Source organism: Nerophis lumbriciformis, linkage group LG22 (assembly GCF_033978685.3).
Source record: "Nerophis lumbriciformis linkage group LG22, RoL_Nlum_v2.1, whole genome shotgun sequence".
Classification (NCBI taxonomy): Eukaryota; Metazoa; Chordata; class Actinopteri; order Syngnathiformes; family Syngnathidae; genus Nerophis; species Nerophis lumbriciformis.
In genome coordinates this window covers 34,413,009-34,434,808 of record NC_084569.2, presented here as the reverse complement: position 1 = coordinate 34,434,808, position 21,800 = coordinate 34,413,009, and the positions used below count along the sequence as shown (strand labels likewise).

The 21,800-nt window shown below is 38.0% G+C and overlaps 1 protein-coding gene across 7 annotated transcripts in view; it reads right to left on the bottom strand.

Moving 5' to 3' along the window:
- Positions 1 to 21,800, bottom strand: part of tanc2a (tetratricopeptide repeat, ankyrin repeat and coiled-coil containing 2a) — a 180,888-nt gene that overhangs the window by 46,247 nt on the left and 112,841 nt on the right. For all 7 annotated transcript variants that reach the window (XM_061973756.1, XM_061973757.1, XM_061973752.1 and 4 more), the window contains 9 exons: positions 21,509 to 21,775; positions 17,648 to 17,775; positions 10,688 to 10,919; positions 9,171 to 9,343; positions 8,949 to 9,029; positions 8,662 to 8,862; positions 7,038 to 7,172; positions 5,098 to 5,294; positions 2,447 to 2,555 (listed from right to left, as the gene is read on the bottom strand). In XM_061973756.1, coding sequence (XP_061829740.1) covers positions 2,447 to 2,555; positions 5,098 to 5,294; positions 7,038 to 7,172; positions 8,662 to 8,862; positions 8,949 to 9,029; positions 9,171 to 9,343; positions 10,688 to 10,919; positions 17,648 to 17,775; positions 21,509 to 21,775 — 1,523 coding nt within the window. The remainder of the gene's footprint in view (positions 1 to 2,446; positions 2,556 to 5,097; positions 5,295 to 7,037; positions 7,173 to 8,661; positions 8,863 to 8,948; positions 9,030 to 9,170; positions 9,344 to 10,687; positions 10,920 to 17,647; positions 17,776 to 21,508; positions 21,776 to 21,800) is intronic.

The following is a 21,800-nucleotide window of genomic DNA, read 5'->3' as shown; positions in this document are numbered from 1 at the left end:
GTTCATAGTTGTTAGTTTCCTTAATTGCCAAACAAACACATACCAATCGTTGGTTAGAAGGCGATCGCCGAATTCGTCCTCGCTTTCTCTCGTGTCGCTGGCTGTCGTGTCGTTTTCGTCGGTTTCGCTTGCATACGGTTCAAACCGATATGGCTCAATAGCTTCAGTTTCTTCTTCAATTTCGTTTTCGCTACCTGCCTCCACACTACAACCATCCGTTTCAATACATGCGTAATCTGTTGAATCGCTTAAGCCGCTGAAATCCAAGTCTGAATGCGAGCTAATGTCGCTATACCTTGCTGTTCTATCCGCCATGTTTGTTTGTATTGGTATCACTGTGTGACGTCACAGGAAAATGGACGGGTGTATATAACGATGGTTAAAATCAGGCACTTTGAAGCTTTTTTTAGGGATATTGCGTGATGGGTAAAATTTTGAAAAAAACTTCGAAAAATAAAATAAGCCACTGGGAACTGATTTTGGTTTTAACCCTTCTGAAATTGTGATAATGTTCCCCTTTAAAAAAAACTTTAAGACCAATGTCTTGGAAAAATATATCACTCTTGAATCAACACTGTAGTTAATACTAAGATCAATGTTGATTCAAAACTAAATGTGGGATATAAATATAATGGAAGTATAATTGTTTGTATATAGTATATAATTGGTGAAAAGGTTTATCATGTGTACAAGGATATTTCACATGCCTTTACTTTGTATATAATTTAACTGTGTTTATGTTGTGTATAATGTGTATTTATAATATGTTGTGAAAAGGACATTTCAGGTTTTTTTTGGAAGCTCATCTCGTACTTGACTTTGTTTATAGGGTTAGGCGCAATAAGTGTTCAACTTCAGCCTAAACCCTTTGGTCTGCAACATTTTTTTATTTTTTTATTTATGAATGTAAAACTGTTTGTTTATTTTGTTGACCATTGACCGAAGAAATAATAAACTAAACTAAACTAAGAATATGCTACAAAATGTGTGGTGAGTTTTTACTGCTTCCCATTGCAATACCTGGTTTTAGGGTTCCAGGGCACAGCCACTCTGGCACACCTGCAGCCTATTTGGGTCTGGCCTACTTAAGCTTTCCTGCCATTCCACACAGGTTGCCAGTTGATTGTTCGATATTTCACGCTCACCAAGGACGTTTCCGTTTCCGTTTCCCGTTTTCATCGCTTCCTTTGGCTCCCAGACATCTATCTATCCCAGTGGCCCTTTTGCGGTATTTTTACTGTTATTTTTCTCCACTCATTTTGAGTGCATCTTTTGTTTTCTCCACTCCAGATGAGTGCACTTTTTATGATTAAACTTTGTCTTATTTTTGGAAACTGCCTCTCTCTGCTCTGAGGTGCTATTCAGGCTCAGCCGTTGACTTGTGACGCCAAAGCAGGTTTTTCATCAGTTGGTCGGTGAACAATAATAATCAAATGAAGGAAACATGGTATAATATCATGAGGTGATTATATATATAGTTATATCTTGCAGTTCCAAGCAGCCCCTTTGAGAGCCGTCATAAAAGTGATGTGACCCACAATGAAAATGTTGATATCCCAACCAATCAACCATTTTTGCTCCTTCCACCTCAGATCAGACAATACGACTACCGTATTTTTCGGACTATAAGTCGCAGTTTTTTTCATAGTTTGGCCGGGGGTGCGACTTATGTGTGAAATTATTAACACATTAGCGTAAAATATCAAATAATATTATTGAGCTCATTCACGTAAGAGACTAGACGTATAAGATTTCATGGGATTTAGCGATTAGGAGTGACAGATTGTTTGGTAAACGTATAGCATGTTCTATATGTTATAGTTATTTGAATGACTCTTACCATAATATGTTACGTTAACATACCAGTTGGTTATTTATGCCTCATATAACGTACACTTATTCAGCCTGTTGTTCACTATTCTTGATTTATTTTAAATTGCCTTTCAAATGTCTATTCTTGGTGTTGGCTTTTATCAAATAAATTTCCCCCCAAAATGCGACTTATATATGTTTTTTTCCTTCTTTATTATGCTTTTTCGGCTGGTGCGACTTATACTCCGGAACGACTTATACTCCGAAAAATACGGTACATCATACAGCTGCAGTGGCATGATTTTTCGTTATTTTGAAGATTATTGTGTGGACCAAAAAAAAATCTGCTTCACCTCAACCATAAGCGCCTCAATTTATTTTGTGCTGGCTGCTATCATTCATGGGGAAATGCCATTGATGAACAAACCCATTGATATGCATTTTCACTCGTGATGTGCTTTGCCATCGACGCTTGGTGGTTGAAAGTAGGCGTGCAGAGGATGAGACTATATGGCACACTTGTAGATAATGCACTTTTCAAAAGGTTATAAAAGGTTTCCCAGAGGGGATATTGCTCATCAAGAAAACATCTGTTAGCAACCGAGCCACTTCCTGACTTTGTACATGAACTGACCTTGTAGATATGAGCCTTCAAGATGTGATGTCCCAGCTCAAGTGTCTGCAGCACGTTCAACTTTCCTCGTTGTCTGCAGAGCCAGAAGGCCAGCAAAGTGTGACCGCTCCTGTCGGACAAACATCACAAAAGTGTCTATTATTTTCCAGAGTCCAACAAAAACAGTTTTAACACTATAACTCCCAAATGGCAGCCATTGGGCTGTTCTACCTGTAACTCCCAAAAAGCAGCTTAGTTTGGCATCATTGTACTGTAAATACGGCAATTGCTCCACACACCGGCCGAAAATGCATAATAAAGAAGGAAAAAAACATATATAAGTCGCACTGGAGTATAAGTCGCATTTTTTGGGGAAATTTATTTGATGAAAGCCAACACCAAGAATAGACATTTGAAAGGCAATTTAAAATAAATAAAGAATAGTGAACAACAGGCTGAATAAGTGTACGTTATATGAGGCATAAATAACCAACTGGTATGTTAACGTAACATATTATGGTAAGAGTCATTCAAATAACTATAACATATAGAACATGCTATACGTTTACCAAACAATCTGTCACTCCTAATCGCTAAATCCCATGAAATCTTACACGTCTAGTCCAGGGGTAGGGAACCTATGGCTCTAGAGCCAGATGTGGCTCTATTGATGACTGCATCTGGCTCTCAGATTAATCTTAGCTGACATTGCTTAACACAATAAGTAATGAATAATTCCACTGGTATTCAGTGTTAAAAATAACGTTCAAAATATAAAACATTCTCATCCATTTGTTTTCTACCGCACCTGTTCAAGAAGTCGCATTATTGTTAAGAAGTATTTTATTCATTATTAGTTAGCTTCAGAATAAAAATGTTATTAAAAAGAATAACAGACGTGTTATACTCTAATGTTGGTCTTACTTAAAAATGCACGCATGGTAAGAGTCATTCAAATAACTATAACATATAGAACATGCTATACGTTTACCAAACAATCTGTCACTCCTAATCGCTAAATCCCATGAAATCTTATACGTCTAGTCTCTTACGTGAATGAGATAAATAATATTATTTGATATTTTACGCTAATGTGTTAATAATTTCACACATAAGTCGCTCCTGAGTATAAGTCGCACCCCCGGCCAAACTATGAAAAAAACTGCGACTTATAGTCCGAAAAATACGGTACTCTGGTGTCTCTACAGAAGTTTTTGAAAAAAGGTTTCAATATTGTGAGAAAAAGTTGTCAGAGAATTTACTAGGAATATTCTGAGGAAAAAGGTTTTATTTTACAAGACAAAAATATGTATTTTTACAAGATTAAAGTCGAATATACAAGAATTATGCCGGAATAGTTTGAGAAAATTTAAAAAAAATGTTTCAAGAAAAAAAATATGCCATTTTACAGAATTAAAGTCAAATACTGTATAGTGTGGAAAAAGTATTTTATTTTTAGAAAAACACAATATTGTGAGTGAAAAAATATTTTGCAAGAATTGTGTGGAAATTTTCAAAAAACATTTTAAGAAAAAAGTTTATTTCTTTAAGAAATACATGATTGAAGTCAATTATACTGTGAAAAAGTAATTAAAAAAAAGTTGTCATACAGTAATTTTTAGGAATAGTCTGAGAATTTTTTTTTTCACAAGATAAAATTAAATAAAATGATAAATGGGTTGTACTTGTATAGCGCTTTTCTACCTTCAAGGTACTCAAAGCACTTTGACACTACTTCCACATTTACCCATTCACACACACATTCACACACTGATGGAGGGAGCTGCCATGCAAGGCGCTAACCAGCACCCATCAGGAGCAAGGGTGAAGTGTCTTGCTCAGGACACAACGGACATGACGAGGTTGGTACTAGGTGGGGATTGAACCAGGGACCCTCGGGTCGCGCACGGCCATTCTCCCACTGCGCCACGCCGTCCCTATTATAAATTATGTAATTTTACAAGGTTAAAGTCAAATATATTATTTTAAAGTTTAAAAGTTCATAATGTGAGAAAAACGTTGTCATTGTACAAGAATGATGCAGTGTAGGAATATTTTTTAGACAAAAGATTCAATTAAAAAAAACATATCTCATTTTACATGATTAAAGTATAGTGAAAAATATTGTGAAAAATTCTTTTTTTTCTTCTTTTTTTACAAAGTTAGGAATGTTGTGTGAAAAAAGTTGTTATTGTACAACAATTATTCACTGTAAGAATATTTTAGAGAAAAAAGTTTACATTTTACAAAAAAATGTTGCAGAAACAAATACACTATCAAATAAAAACAACCTAAAAGGTCAATGGCAATTTTGCAAAAGGGCACTTGAAAATATGGACTGACATAAGAAATAGAATTTCTAATCAGTTTAGAGACACAGTCCTTCAGCAACACGAGAACTCTCCGTAGATGTCTGAAGCTTCCCTTTGTTCAAGCGTACCTCTACCCCTGATCTGAGCATTCGAGTGGTCCACTACATTCTGACAAAATGGATGCATTTACAAAAGAAATGTAGCTAATTGTCGGTCGTGGAGTGGTACATTTTAAACTAACACCCTTTTGGCTGCCTTCTGGGAGCTGCAGAGGATAATAAGAAAGCCCTGGGAGTTCTAGTGTTAAAAAAGCAGGACATGCTGAGATTCAATCAATTTCCTATTTTTTTTTTAGTGTACCTGGGGTCGCACAAAAACCTGTCGTCCTGTCCTTCCTCCCTCCATACCAGCCATTCCCTGAAGGAAGTGTGGTTTAGCATCCGACTCCCATCAGTCCGCAGCAGCAGGAAAGGAGACAGCTGCTCCAGGCGCTGCACAAACTCAGTCCATTGCATTGCCCCTCCTGTTAGGGTGCCCGCATTCACCACCTCAAAGAGCTGAAGGAAAAGAGCAATATATAATTATATATAATCCAGGTGTACTAATGTGAAAAGCGTTTATCATAACTCTCTCTCTCTCTGTCTCTGTCTCTGCCCCTCCCTCACCAATGCTGCTGTTTTGTTTTTAACCCCTTCTTAACCCAAAACGTACATTGAAAATACACGCAACCCTAACTCAAAATGCTGGACATTTGAGGCATTTAAGAAACTCCGCCCTGACAGCTCCGCAAAAGAGGACATGTCCGGTGAAAAGAGGACGTTATGGTCAGTCGTTCGTAGCCCAATCGCTGCTAGCATGTCGTGTGTTGTGCCTCGGTGTGCATTGTTTACACAACGTGCGTTACGCTACTTAATATGTCCATGTGGAAACTCGTTCGGTACACCTCCGAACCGAACCGAACCCCCCGTACCGAAAGGGTTCAATACAAATACACGTACCGTTACACCCCTACTGTTGATGTATTACTTGCTAAATAAAACCTCTCCCGTTTTTAATGACTACTTAGGCCTACTACGCTAATGTATTGTAATGTTGGTCAATATGGTGGTAAAAGGTTTGCTGAGGTGGTATTTGGTGAAAAAGGTTTAAGGAACCACTGGTTTAGAGAATATGTATTGGATATGCTTTGGTGTAAATGTGGCGTGGATATAGTTTCACGGTCACATTTATAACTCAATTTCTGTCTGAGAACAGTTCCTATATTTCTTTTTACATTTTTACATCGCCACTGCATTATTTCTGCTAGTGAAAGGCTGTGCTGCAATGTATTTGTTTACAGTTGTAAGCAAGTTGTATACCTTCGGTCTCTGTAAAATATGCACCAAACCGGATAATCTGATCATGAAAAATACAAGTGCTGTTACACCCCTACTCACACTTGCCAACCCTCCCGAATTTTCCGGGAGACTCCCAAAATTCAGCGCCTCTCCCGAAAACCTCCCGGGACAAATATTCTCCCAAAAATCTCCTGATTTTCAGCCGGAGCTGGAGGCCACGTCCCCTCCAGCTCCATGCGGACCTGAGTGAGGACAGCCTTTTTTCACGACGGAGGACAACAGGGTGACAAGAACTAAATCATCCAGACTAGAGATAAATTGTATTATTATGTTTATCTTACCTAAAAATAAATATATTTATTAATTAAAAAAAAACAACAACTAAATACATTTTTGCTATATTTTGCTAAAAACATACAATTTGTATTTTTTTTTCCTTTTTTTTCTGACTCCTTCTTACGTCCAGCCATAGAATTATACCGGTACATTAAAATAAACATACTTGAAATAATACATCTTAAATTATCATAATAATTCATTTAAAATGACCATATTTAATTATTAAAATAATTGCTTGTTTATCAACAACTTTAGCATTTTATTCATTACATTTTGAAGCTCTCAGAAGCCAAGTTATGTTATATTCATGTTATCTTTATGCAAGTTTGAAGTATCAATTATCTAAACACAGTTTTGTTTACATATTTTCAGGATGTAGATATATATATATATACATATATATATAAATATATATATATATATATATGTATGAAATACTTGACTTGGTGAATTCTAGCTGTCAATATACTCCTCCCCTCTTAACCACGCCCCCAACCACGCCGCGCCCCTCCCCCCGACCACGCCCCCACCCCCCACCTCCCGAAATCGGAGGTCTCAATGTTGGCAAGTATGCCCCTACTATTCACAAATCAGCGTGTATAAAGAGAGATTTTTAGCGATTACCTGTTGGTCGCTCAGTGGGTGCAGTGATGCTACGGTCACATTGAGCAGTGGTAGAACCCGCAAAAAAGACGACTGTGTGGGAAACCGCATGTTCAGTTGCAGCAGGTACACCTCGGCGAGGCTTACTGGGACCACCTGAAGAGAAACACGGGGTTGTCAAGACTTTCCTCAAATTGTTTATGAACACCAAGTAAATATTAGCAGCCTTTATTAGGGCCCGCATGGCCCATTGTAAAAGGAATCCCAACGGGAGTCCTTTTGCAATGGGACATAAGGACCTATTGAATTTGTAAGGTTTTATTATTATTCTTTATTCTTCTTTATTATTATTCTTCCGCCGCCTCTTTGAGCACTAATTTGACCCACTTAACATGCTTCAAAACTCACCATATTTGACCCACACATGAGGACCTGCGAAAATTGTCTTTCAATAAAAAAACGAACCGCAAAAATCAAAATTGCGCTCTAGCGCCCCCTAGGAAAAAAAAAAACTAGACTGCCTGTAACTCCCACTAGGAAGGTCGGAAAGACATGAAACAAAATCCTCTATGTAGGTCTGACTTAGACCTAGTTCTCATAATTTTGCATCCTCGGGCAAAAATCAACAGGAAGTTGGCAATTCCCCCTTCAAGACCGAAATGTACTAAAAACTTTTGCCTCTTTGAGCTGTAATTTGACCCCCTTAACATGCTTCAAAACTCACCAAACTGAACACACACATCAGGACTGGCAAAAATTGCGATATAATATAGAAAAACCTTACCCCAAATCTCAAAATTGCGCTCTATAAAACGGGGACAAAACTGCTCCTCGGAAGAAAAAAATGACAAAACTGCCTGTAACTCCCACTGGGAAGGTCGGAGAGATATAAAACACTAACCTCTATGTAGGTCTCACTTAGACCTACATTTCATAAATTGACAACCCCCAGCAAAAATCAACAGGAAGTTTGCTATTCCCCCTTCAAAACATCATTTTTGTAAAAACCGGTCACCTTTCTTCATACGTTATCTCCTCTGAGCGCGTTTGTCGTTTCGGCTTCAAACTAACACAGGACAGAGATTGAACCCTTCTGAGGGACACTTAGGACTAAAACTGGACTAAATTATTGGGACACTTCGGACTACCACCAGACAAAAGTATTGGGACAATTAAGACTAAAACTGCACAAAAGTATTGGGACACTTAGGACTACCACTGGACAAAAGTATTGGGACACCTACACTGGACAAAAGTATTGGGACACTTAGGACTACAACTTGACAAAAGTATTGGGACACTTAGGACTAAAACTGGATAAAAGTATTGGGACATTTAGGACTACAACTGGACAAAAGAATTGGGACACTTAGGACTAAAACTTGCCAAAAGTATTGGGACATTTAGGACGAAAACTGGACATAAGTATTGGGACACTTAGGAATAAAACTGGACAAAGGTATTGGGACACCTACACTGGACAAAAGTATTGGGACACTTAGGACTACAACTTGACAAAAGTATTGGGACACTTAGGACTAAAACTGGACAAAAGTATTGAGACACTTAAGACTAGCACCGGGCCCGACCAACGCTGCTTGCAGCTTTAATTTCTCTTGTTTTTTTTTTGCTACCACTTGCACACCTTGAAGCTGGAGCTCTTGAGGACCAAGTATCCTCCCTCAATCAAGTCCATGGTCAATTTCAGGTAGAGGTAGGAGCCTTTGCTTAAGGTCTTCAGGTGGCTTATCAGCTTGGCCAAAGCCATGTTGTCAAGGCGACCATTGCTTAGCGACACGTTGCTCTGGATCTCACGGCTGCTGTGGATTCGTTGCATCAGGTAACCCTAAATGACATAGTTGGATGTGCGGTGTTTAGAGCGAGATGCATAGAGCTAGATAAAATGCAGTGGCCAGGAAGTTTATGTATTACCTGCAGGTCTTGATCTATGGCGCTGTTTTCCTCCATCTTGTCTAAAGAAATCCGGTAAAAAGGTAAAGACCGAGTGATGTCCTAATTATAGATAAGACACAGGTGAAAATATTATTAGTAGTTTTATTTATGCAATGAATTGGAGCACATCCTGACATGTGGCTGGATTACATTATTACGAACAAAACGCATAGGTAGGCAAACAACCTGGAAGAGACCTACCTGTTGGCTGGTCCTGACAGTGGCGATGATCTTCAACCACGGAGGAAACGTGTGAATGTTTCGTGACAAAAAGGTGGTGAGTGTGTCACCGTAGTCCGGCCGATGGAACTCTGCCTCGTTTAGGCCATCGATCAGTAAAATGATCCCTGCCCCGTCCAGATGCAGCGCCTTCTCTGGAAAAAAAAAAGAGAGCAACGTCACACCATGCTTTACTCCGTATATACAGTAATATCTGTCAGACACATTAAAACAAAAATCTCCAAAAGCCTCTCAAATATAAACAAAGAAAAACTATACCTCAATGAAAATGCACTCCGTACTCTATACTGCACCTTGGTACTGCCATACCTTACATACTGTGTTGAAGTATGGGGTAATACTTACCACAACACAATTCATCTTTTGATCATATTACAGAAAAGAGCAGTGCGGATCATTCACAACGTTGGTTATTTAGAACAAACTCATAATCTGTGTATGCAATCAAAGTTGCTCAAATTTGATGACCTTGTTAAATATAATACATTAATAATCTTATATAAAGCATTTAACAAATTATTGCTGCCTAATCTACAAAGTTTTTTTTTATAAGACGAGTGCAGGCTCATAACTTGAGAGGCTTTGGATATTTCTTATTGCCGAGAGCTCAAACCACTCGTAAACGTTTTTGTGTGTCTGTATGCGGAGTAAAACTATGGAACAAACTGGACTTACAACACAAGCAATGCCAAACTATTAATCGATTTAAACTATTATACAAACATGGGGTCTGGTTCAAATATAGAGATGAGGGTCTTTAATTTGACCTGCTGTTGTACTCTGTCTCAAAGTGTTAACATGTGCTCAATGTTTCCTTACCATTATTGCTATGTTGTTTATTACCATTGTTGGTATTTTGTCTATTATCATTGTTGGTATATTTATCATTCTTACATTGTTGATACAAATTATTGTTACAGTGTAATAATTATTGTTACCTGTGGTAATGCCACTATGATACAACATTTGTATTATAATCCTTGAACAAAGTAAGAGTGAAACTCATGTGAATAATCACTGAATGGAGAACTGGGGGTGGGATGAAATAAATTATCTTCTTCCCACTCCCTTTCAGGCAAAACTGGACAATCATGCATTACATACTATACATTACCTTTTGCACTATATTATTTTATATTATTATGTGTTGTTTAATTTTTTTTTTTATGTCATTGCCTGAAATAAATAAATAAATGAAAAAAATGAATATCAGCCTCTTTCTAAAACATTTTATTACCAGTGACATTATTACCCTGGTGCAATAATCATTACAGTCTATGGGGTTTGCTTTATCCCTACACCTGAAAGTTCAGGGTAATATAATTTAAATAAGGTTGATAAGTGGTATTTCACAACGTTTTTAAGGACAGTTTGGGCTCAGGGAAAGGTTTTTTCTAATAATTTTGGCGGAAACAGCAAGGATTTGAAAAATCCCAGTTAAATGAGAAGCGTTCCTATGGTGAAAAATGATATTGTACCCTTGTAGAGAGCATCTAGTGGTTCTAGGATTCCTTTCTGGAGGGCTGAGCTTGGGTTTTGGATGCAGGACCGCAGGCTGAGTGAGCTCTGAAGCTGTTGTGATCGATGCAGCAGCTCTCGATATGCTGACAGCTGAGGGGCTTCAGTCAGCCTCGCCGCCAGGGTATGGACAAACTCCGGAACCAGACACGTGTGGCAGTTGTCAGCCTGACAGAAGTGATAGGAAACTACCTGTAGAGGCAAAGGGGGGAATATGTTCTTTATTGAAGAGTTTTGGATTGGCAGCAAAAGCTATAAAACACAAACGCAAAAATTATATATATATATATATATATATATATATATATATATATATATATATATATATATATATATATGTAAATTACGACCATGGGTGTCGACAGCTGCATAGTAAAAAAATCAAGATATTATAGTAAGTTATGTATGGGTTATACAGTAATATATATATATATATATATATATATATATATATATATATATATATATATATATATACATACAGTGTGCAGCCACAAAATGTCGGTGAAAGATCATTATTTTTTATCTTTTAGTAAAAAATTTTGCCCTTCATTATGTTACCAAGCATAAGGCAAACTCTTCTGACGGCAGTGTGTCAAAGGAAATAAAAGCCATCGCAGTGAAAGTGATCTCAACAAGGTTAAACGTGTGGACAATGCTGAAGAAACAAGTCCATGTCAGAAAACCAACAAATTTAGCTGAACTGCACCAATTTTGTTAAGAGGAGTGGTCAAAAATTCAACCAGAAGCTTGCCAGAAGCTTGTGGATGTCTACCAAAAGTGCCTTATTGCAGTGAAACTTGCCAAGGGACATGTAAGCAAATATTAACATTGCTGTATGTATACTTTTGACCCAGCACATTTGCTCACATTTTCAGTAGACCCATAATAAATTCATAAAAGAACCAAACTTCATGAATGTTTTTTGTGACCAACAAGTATGTGCTCCAATCACTCTATCACAAAAAAATAAGAGTTGTAGAAATTATTGGAAACTCAAGACAGCCATGACATTATGTTCTTTACAAGTGTATGTACACTTTTGATTGTGACTGTATATATACATATATACGCATATATTTACACACATATATACTATGTATATATACTGCATATATAAATACAGTATGTATATACTGTATAAATATGTATACCGGTATATATATATATATATATATATATATATATATATATATATATATACACACACATACATACATATACTGTGTATACATATATACATACATATAATGTGTATACATACATACACACATACATATATATATATATATATATATATATATATATATATATATATATATATATATACACACACACAGATACAAATACCATAAATACATGTATATATAGATACCATATATGCATATATACGCATATTGCACCGGTCGCCCAGGGGGGTCCCCACATCTGCGGTAGCCTCCAAGGTTTCTCATTGTGCCCATTGGGTTGAGTTTTTTTTCTTGCCTGATGTGGGATCTGAGCCGAGGATGTCGTTGTGGCTTGTGCAGCCCTTTGAGACACTATATAAATAAACTTTGATTGATTGATATACACACTTACATATATATATATATATATATATATATATATATATATATATATCTATATCTATATATATCCATCCATCTATCCATTTTCTACCGCTTATTCCCTTCGGGGTCGCGGGGGTCGCTGGAGCCTATCTCAGTTACAATCGGGCGGAAGGCGGGTTACACCCTGGACAAGTCGCCACCTCATCGCAGGGCCAACACGGATAGACAGACAACATTCACACACTAGGGCCAATTTAGTGTTGCCAATCAACCTATCCTCAGGTGCATGTCTTTGGAGGTGGGAGGAAGCCGGAGTACCCGGAGGGAACCCACGCAGTCACGGGAAGGACATGCAAACTCCACACAGAAAGATCCCGAGGCCGGGATTGAATTCACGACTACTCAGGACCTTCGTATTGTGAGGCAGACGCACTAACCCTTCTTCCACCGTGCTTCCCACTTTATATGTGTATATATATATATATATATATATATATATATATATATATATATATATATATATATATATATATATATATATATACACACACACACGTATATATATATATATATATATATATATATATATATATATATATATATATGTATACACATATATATATGTATATATATATACATACATACACGTATATATATATATATCAGAATCAGAATCAGAATCAGCTTTATTGTCATTACGCAAGGTAACGAGATTGAGGCCATTCCATACAGTGCGATGTGTGCATGCTAGAAAAACAATGTGCAAATATATAAAAATTTAAAAAATGTAGAAGTGCAATGAATATGGTGTGAAATGAATATATGCATAATAAATAAATGATAAATGGGTTGTACTTGTATAGCGCTTTTCTACCTACAAGGTAATCAAAGCGCTTTGACACTACTTCCACATTTACCCATTCACACACACATTCACACACTGATGGAGGGAGCTGCCATGCAAGGCGCTAACCAGCACCCATCAGGAGCAAGGGTGAAGTGTCTTGCTCAGGACACAACGGACATGACGAGGTTGGTACTAGGTGGGGATTGAACCAGGGACCCTCGGAACAAAAACAGGGTGGTTGGTGGAATGGGTTATTGCACCGAAGAGAAGGCAGTTATGAGGGACAATGGGGCAGTCCGTTCAGGATGGTTATGGCCCTGGGGAAGAAGCTGTTCTTTAGCCTGTTTGTTTTGGTTTTAATGCACCTGTAGCGCTTCCCAGAGGGCAGCAGGTGGAACAGGTCAGAGCCAGGGTGGGTGCTGTCTTTGATGATGGCACTGGCTCTGTTGAGGCAGCGGGAGGTGTAGATGTCCGTCAGAGAGGGGAGAGGGCGGCCGATGATCTTCTGAGCCGTCTTGACGGCTCAGAAGCGTATATATATATATATACACGTATATATATATATATATATATATATACATATATATATATATACACACACGTATATATATATATACATATATATACATACACACATATATATATATATATATATATATATATATATATATATATATATATATATACTATATAAATATAGTATATTTATGTATATATACACTGTATAAATATTTATGTATATATGTACATTTATGTTGGTGAGAAAGTGTATTATTATTAGTATAATTGTATTTTATCAGGTTACATTATGCATTTTTGGGATTTTAGTTTAATTCATTTCCATCACTGGATTAATTTTTTTTTTATATGCCGCAGGCCAATATAAAACAAGCAGTGGGCTACAATTGGCCACACTTTAGACACACTTTATAAATGAATACGGTATTATGGATTTTTGAATTCACTTAGTAGAGGTTTGGATATATATTTGATATACCATTTTGGAGGTTGTTATCAGTGGAAGCGGGTTGAATGACATATTATTCAACAACATAGTGCAGATACCATCATAGCTTGCCAACAGATCCCTCCCTGTTGGCTGGTGGCAGTCCAGGTCATAAATCTAATCTCTCTCAATGAATGGGTCTCAGGCCACACGTCACATAAATGTTTTAGTGGTGAGATGCTATAAAAAGAGAATCTTGACTTGAATGTCATAATTGACAGCAGCTCTGAGCAAACTAACTGCAGTCTTAAAAAGGCATTTAGGAATTATATTCGGGAAAATATTATCCATAACGGATCAGAGAGAGGTTTTTATACTAGTAAACTGCCACAAACGTCTGCTTTAAAAAAACAACCTGTTCAGCAGAAACATAGAGGAGATATAACAGTTTTCACTAGGTTGCAGCAATTCTTTGACAATTCTGAGTGATGTTTTGTATGATAACATAGATATGATGTAGAGCAGGGGTGTCAAACTCAAATACAGAGTGGGCCAAAATTTAAAACTGAACAAAGCCGCGGGCCAAGGTTGAACAAATTAACCTTTTAATAGGGACCCAAACAAGTTTTGCATTGAATATTGAACAAGCAAGGCTTATATAACTTTATAGTGACATGCAAAATCAAGTTTCAAATAATAATAATAATAATAATTCAAAAATATCAATGGCATATGAAATACAATTTAAATAAAAATTTAATGCCTCTTATCTATTTGCAGCCTTCTTAGGTAAATATCAACATTAACTTTTTCCACAGGCTAATAAATTAGAAAATAAAATAACAATGAATAAACCAACCATTCAGGACTTTAAACTGCTCAGTTTGCAACACACTGATCTAATCTGATGTGCCCAAGCCAGATACCTGCCATCTTTTCTTGGATGCTAGTTCATTAATGTCGGGGCTCAGGCTTTGAGCTGAGGCAACCTTCATTATCCAACGAAGGTGTTCATCAGTCATTATATCTCGTAGTCCACCCGGACCACAGTCATTGGGGCGTGATTTATAGGCACTGCCTTTAACGTCCGCTATGAGCTGTCGTCACGTCCGCTTTTCATCCATTCTAACAACGTGCCGGCCCAGTCACAAGATATGTGCGGCATCTGCATTAACACACACGAGAATGCAACGCATACTTGATCAACAGCGATACAGGTTACACTGAGGGTGCCCCGTATAAACAACTTTAACAATGTTAGAAATATACGCCACACTGTGAATCCACACCAAACAAGAATGACAAACACATTTCGGGAGAACATCCGCACAGTAACACAACATAAACACAACAGAACAAATACCCAGAACCCTTTGCAGCACTAACTCTTCCGGGACGCTACAATATACACCCCCGCTACCACCAAACCCCGCCCACACCCCGCCGCCCCACCTCACCTTGTAGCTCCCGGAAGAGTTAGTGCTGCAAAAGGTTTATGTTTATGTTGTGTTACGGTGCGGATGTTCTCCCGAAATGTGTTTGTCATTCTTGTTTGCTGTGGATTCACAGTGTGGCGCATATTTCTAACAAAACTTAAAGTTGTTTATAAGGCAACCCTCAGTGTAACTTGTATCGCTGTTGATCAAGTATGCGTTGCATTCACTTGTGTGTGCGTGCAGAAGCCGCACATATTATGTGACTGGGCCAGCACACGTTGGACTGGATGAAAAGCGAATGTGACAATTTTCGGGACGGGCACTGAAATCTGGTACTCTCCCGGGAGGGTTGGCAAGTATGAGAATTAGCGGTGAATGCGGTGTTACAGTGGCACCGCCGCTGAATATAATCGGCGGGCCAGCTCTAGTGTTAATTTGATATCGCCTCAAGGGCCAAGTGAAATTACACGGCGGGCCAAATTTGCATACTTGCCAACCTTGAGACCTCCAATTTCGGGGGTCGGAGGGACGTGGTTAAGAGGGGAGGAGTATATTCACAGCTAGAATTCACCAAGTCAAGTATTTCATATATATATATATATATATATATATATATATATATATATATATATATATATATATATAAAATACTTGACTTTCAGTGAATTCTAGCTGTATATATATATTTTTATTTTATTTTATTTTATTATATATATATATATAAAAATAAGAGAAATACTTGAATTTCAGTGTTCATTTATTTACACATATACACACACACATAACACTCATCTACTCATTGTTGAGTTAAGGGTTGAATTGTCCATCCTTGTTCTATTCTCTGTCACTATTTTTCTAACCATGCTGAACACCCTCTCTGATGATGCATTCTGCTTCGTCTCCTTGTTGTGTGCGCAGTTGTACACTGCACTCTCTAAAAGCCCTAGATGTTATTGTCACATATGCATGTACAGTAAATGGCAGTATTGTCCTGTTCACAACATTGCTGTTTACGGCAGACGAACTGCTTTACGGTAGACGAAAACGTGACTGCTGTTGTTGTGTGTTGTTATCGCGCTGGGAGGACGTTAATGAAACTGCCTAACAATAAACCCATATAAGAAACCAAGAATTCGCCCTCGATCATTCTACAGTTATAACATGATTGGGCAGGCACGCATTTTATATTGTGGGAAAGCGGACGTGAAAACAGGCTGTCGACACGTCACTCAGGTCCGCCTGAATTTCGGGAGAAAATTTGTCCCGGGAGGTTTTCAGGAGAGGCGCTGAATTTCGTGAGTCTCCCGGAAAATCCGGGAGGGTTGGCAAGTATGCAAATTTGAGAGTCTGACACCCACGATGTAGAGTTACAGCGTTCCTGCAGATCTCGCCAAATCTAATTTAATGATTTTTAATGCAACTTAAAACAAATGTCATGCCCAAGTCTAACTGCAGATCATTATTATATATAGTCAAAAGCATGCAATTGTCTATATAGACAAAATTGTAAGGATTTGACAATAATAATGTTCAATAGTTGAAACGTTTACATTAACTGTGGCCAAAATAAGCACTAATGCACTAATGACATATCATAACAATGCAAGTACCGTATTTTTCGGACTATAAGTCGCAGGTTTTTTCATAGTTTGGCCGGGCTACAGTGCGATTTATATATGTTTTTTTCCTTCTTTATTATGCATTTTTGGCAGGTGCGACTTATACTCCGGTGCGACTTATACTCCGAAAAATACGGTAACCATTTTAAACCCAATAAACACATTTTTCATTAATTTAGTTTGTTTCCTTTTTTGTAATTGGAAGGTGAGTAACTTAATCATCCTAAATAGGTAAACAATCATCAAGATAAAATGGACTCAATATTTGTTATCAAACATTACACTTTAATAAATACTGAACATCTTAAAGTGCAGTTTTTTCCCCCCCCAATAGGAAAAACTGGGTCGGGTGGTTTGTTTTGTTTTCGTTTTTAATGCCAATTGCTATCAAAGATAACTGTTTCATGCCGCTGCACATCGAATTTAATGCTTTTTAATGCCAGTTAAGGCCTTCATTTTCTCAAAATCCATTCAATGACTTTTATAGCTTTTTAATGACTCGCAGAAACCCCGAGTTACCTGTCCTGCGAGCCTCTGTAGTGCCTCCTGCTGTCTCTTCCTGATCTCTGGAGTCCCTGGACAGCTTCCCCCTCCTCCTTCATCGCCTCCCCCTCTTCCCAGTGAATCATGGGGAAAAGATTCTGCATCTGAAAAATAAGTACACTTTGTGTTGAGTTCACATACAAAAAAACACTGGCTCTGTTATTATTATGAACTGTATCTCATTTCTTTGGTGTTTTCTTTTCCACTTTGTCATGAGTTTTTTTTTTGCAATGGTTGGCTTGGCAATGTGTCTCGTTTTTGGTTGTGCAGCTAGCTGATTCTGTTGGTCGTGCATTACAATTGGGCTGTCTGGAGTATGAGGCTGTCTTTGCGGGTGGAATAACTCATTGGGGGTCTTTTGCTTACAATTCATGCCAAACTGCCTCTCTTCTCTAAGATACTGTGTGTATAAACTGCAGTTTAAAGGGGAACATTATCACCAGACCTATGTAAGCGTCAATATATACCTTGATGTTGCAGAAAAAAGACCATATATTTTTTAACCGATTTCCGAACTCTAAATGGGTGAATTTTGGCGAATTAAACGTCTTTCTATTATTCGCTCTCGGGAAGCAATCCGCCATTTTCTCAAACACCGAGTCAAATCAGCTCTGTTATTTTCCGTTTTTTCAACTGTTTTCCGTACCTTGGAGACATCATGCCTCGTCGGTGTGTTGTCGGAGGGTGTAACAACACGAACAGGGACGGATTCAAGTTGCACCAGTGGCCCAAAGATGCGAAAGTGGCAAGAAATTGGACGTTTGTTCCGCACACTTTACCGACGAAAGCTATGCTACGACAGAGATGGCAAGAATGTGCGGATATATTGCGACACTCAAAGCAGATGCATTTCCAACAATAAAGTCAAAGAAATCTGCCGCCAGACCCCCATTGAATCTGCCGGCGTGTGTGAGCAATTCAGGGACAAAGGTCCTCGGTAGCACGGCAAGCAATGAAGGCAGTTTGTTCCCGCAGACGAGCGAGCTAAACCCCCATGGTCTTTTTTCTGCAACATCAAGGTATATATTTACGCTTACATAGGTCTGGTGATAATGTTCCCCTTTAAACCAGTCACACACACACTGCAAAAAGTCAAAATTCAAAAACAAAACAAAAAATTCAAAAATGAGGGGTATTTTACTTGAACTAAGCAAAATTATCTGCCAATAGAACAAGAAAATTCAGCTTGTCAAGACTTTCCAAAACAAGTCAAATTAGCTAACCTCAATAGACTCCAAAATACCTTAAAATAAGTATATTCTCACTAATAACAAGTGCACTTTTCTTGACAGGAAAAAAAAAAAAAGAGACCTTTTTGCTCAATATGTTGAAAAATATTCTTAAATGAAGTAAATGCTAGTGCCATTATCGTGACATAATGATGTGCGCTCGGCATCATAATTTCTTTTTTCATGCTTGAAGTAAGAAATTATTACTTTAAAAAAGTAGTTTTATACTTGTGAGTGTTGATGACACAGCTTTGCAACACTTGATATTCTAGTTTTAGGCATGTTTTACTCATAAAATCTCAGCAACAATCTGTAATATCTTACTGAGATCCTTTAGGACCAAAACCCTTAAAACAAGTAAAACACTCTAACATAAAATCTGCTTAGTGAGAAGAATGATCTTATCAGACAGAAAATAAGCAAATATCACCCTTATTTGAGATATCTAATCTTACAAACCCCGTTTCCATATGAGTTGGGAAATTGTGTTAGATGTAAATATAAACGGAATACAATGATTTGCAAATCATTTTCAACCCATATTCAGTTGAATGCACTACAAAAACAAGATATTTGATGTTCAAACTCATAAACTTTTTTTTTTTTTTGCAAATAAGAATTAACTTATAATTTCATGGCTGCAACATGTGCCAAAGTAGTTGGGAAAGGGCATGTTCACCACTGTGTTACATGGCCTTTCCTTTTAACAACACTCAGTAAACGTTTGGGAACTGAGGAGACACATTTTTGAAGCTTCTCAGGTGGAATTCTTTCCCATTCTTGCTTGATGTACAGCTTAAGTTGTTCAACAGTCCGGGGGTCTCCATTGTGGTATTTTAGGCTTCATAATGCGCCACACATTTTCAATGGGAGACAGGTCTGGACTACAGGCAGGCCAGTCTAGTACACACACTCTTTTACTATGAAGCCACGTTGATGTAACACGTGGCTTGGCATTGTCTTGCTGAAATAAGCAGGGGCGTCCATGGTAACGTTGCTTGGGTGGCAACATATGTTGCTCCAAAACCTGTATGTACCTTTCAGCATTAATGGCGCCTTCACAGATGTGTAAGTTACCCATGTCTTGGGCACCAATACACCCCCATACCAGCACAGATGCTGGCTTTTCAACTTTGCGCCTATAACAATCCGGATAGTTCTTTTCCTCTTTGGTCCGGAGAACACGACGTCCACAGTTTCCAAAAACAATTTGAAATGTGGACTCGTCAGACCACAGAACACTTTTCCACTTTGTATCAGTCCATCTTAGATGAGCGAAGCCGACAGCATTTCTGGGTGTTGTTGATAAACGGTTTTCGCCTTGCATAGGAGCGTTTTAACTTGCACTTACAGATGTATCGACCAACTGTAGTTACTGACAGTGGGTTTCTGAAGTGTTCCTGAGCCCATGTGGTGATATCCTTTACACACTGATGTCGCTTGTTGATGCAGTACAGCCTGAGGGATCGAAGGTCACGGGCTTAGCTGCTTACGTGCAGTGATTTCTCCAGATTCTCTGAACCCTTTGATGATATTACGGACCGTAGATGGTGAAATCCCTAAATTCCTTGCAATAGCTGGTTGAGAAAGGTTTTTCTTAAACTGTTCAACAACTTGCTCACGCATTTGTTGACAAAGTGGTGACCCTCGCCCCATCCTTGTTTGTGAATGACTGAGCATTTCATGGAATCTACTTTTATACCCAATCATGGCACCCACCTGTTCCCAATTTGCCTGTTCACCTGTGGGATGTTCCAAATAAGTGTTTGATGAGCATTCCTCAACTTTATCAGTATTTATTGCCACCTTTCCCAACTTCTTTGTCACGTGTTGCTGGCATCAAATTGTAAAGTTAATGATTATTTGCAAAAAAAAAAAAAGTTTATCAGTTTGAGCATCAAATATGTTGTCTTTGTAGCATATTCAACTGAATATGGGTTGAAAATTATTTGCAAATCATTGTATTCTGTTTATATTTACATCTAACACAATTTCCCAACTCATATGAAAACGGGGTTTGTACTTAGATTTCAGTTTTTGCAGTGCAAAGAGGTTGCTTTTCTAAGTTTCCTTCAGTTTTGTCGTGAAAAATGGCGTCTGGAGCATTAAATAGTTTGACGGATAATCCTTGATATCACTCCACAAATCTTTGTTTTAGTATATGATCTATTCCTTTGCATAGTTTGATTTTTTTTGCTCATATCTGCTTTTTGCAGGAAGCTCTAGGCCCCTTGCATACTCAAGAGTTTGCGTGCTGCTTGCTGATCAACAGCCGGCTTAGCTTAGTTGACCATCAGGGTTTTTCACGTAATGGAACACAAGCAATACGTACAGTTAATTTACGTGGACCCCGACTTAAACAAGTTGAAAAACTTATTGGGGTGTTACCATTTAGTGGTCAATTGTACGGAATATGTACTGTGCAATCTACTAATACAAGTTTCAATCAATCAAAAATAAGGGTTTTTATTCGACTCTGGTACTCATTGTTTAAATTACATCTGATCCCTTTATTAAAAAAATATACTAATCTCAGAAATTCACTAGTGTCAAAAAACAAGTGGCGGTTTCACTGTATATGTATTTAAATTTCATATTTTTTGCTTACATTTGGGCAGTGTCTGGATGCCAGTGGATGTCGGCCACATCTGGTTTCCATGACAACTCAGGGCCACCAAGCGGGCGACGATGGCAGTCTTGCCAAAACCCATGTTTCCAACAATGACCACCCCTCGGTTGATGGACGGGTCATCGCTGCGGAGACAGGTGTCCACTTCCTTAAAGAGCCACTCCCTTCCCGTGAATCGCCAATCCGACAACAGTCCAGGAATTTCAAAGTGAAGGGGCTTCAAATTGAGGTATGGAGTGAACTGAACTGCAGTGGAAGAGGGTCAGGCATT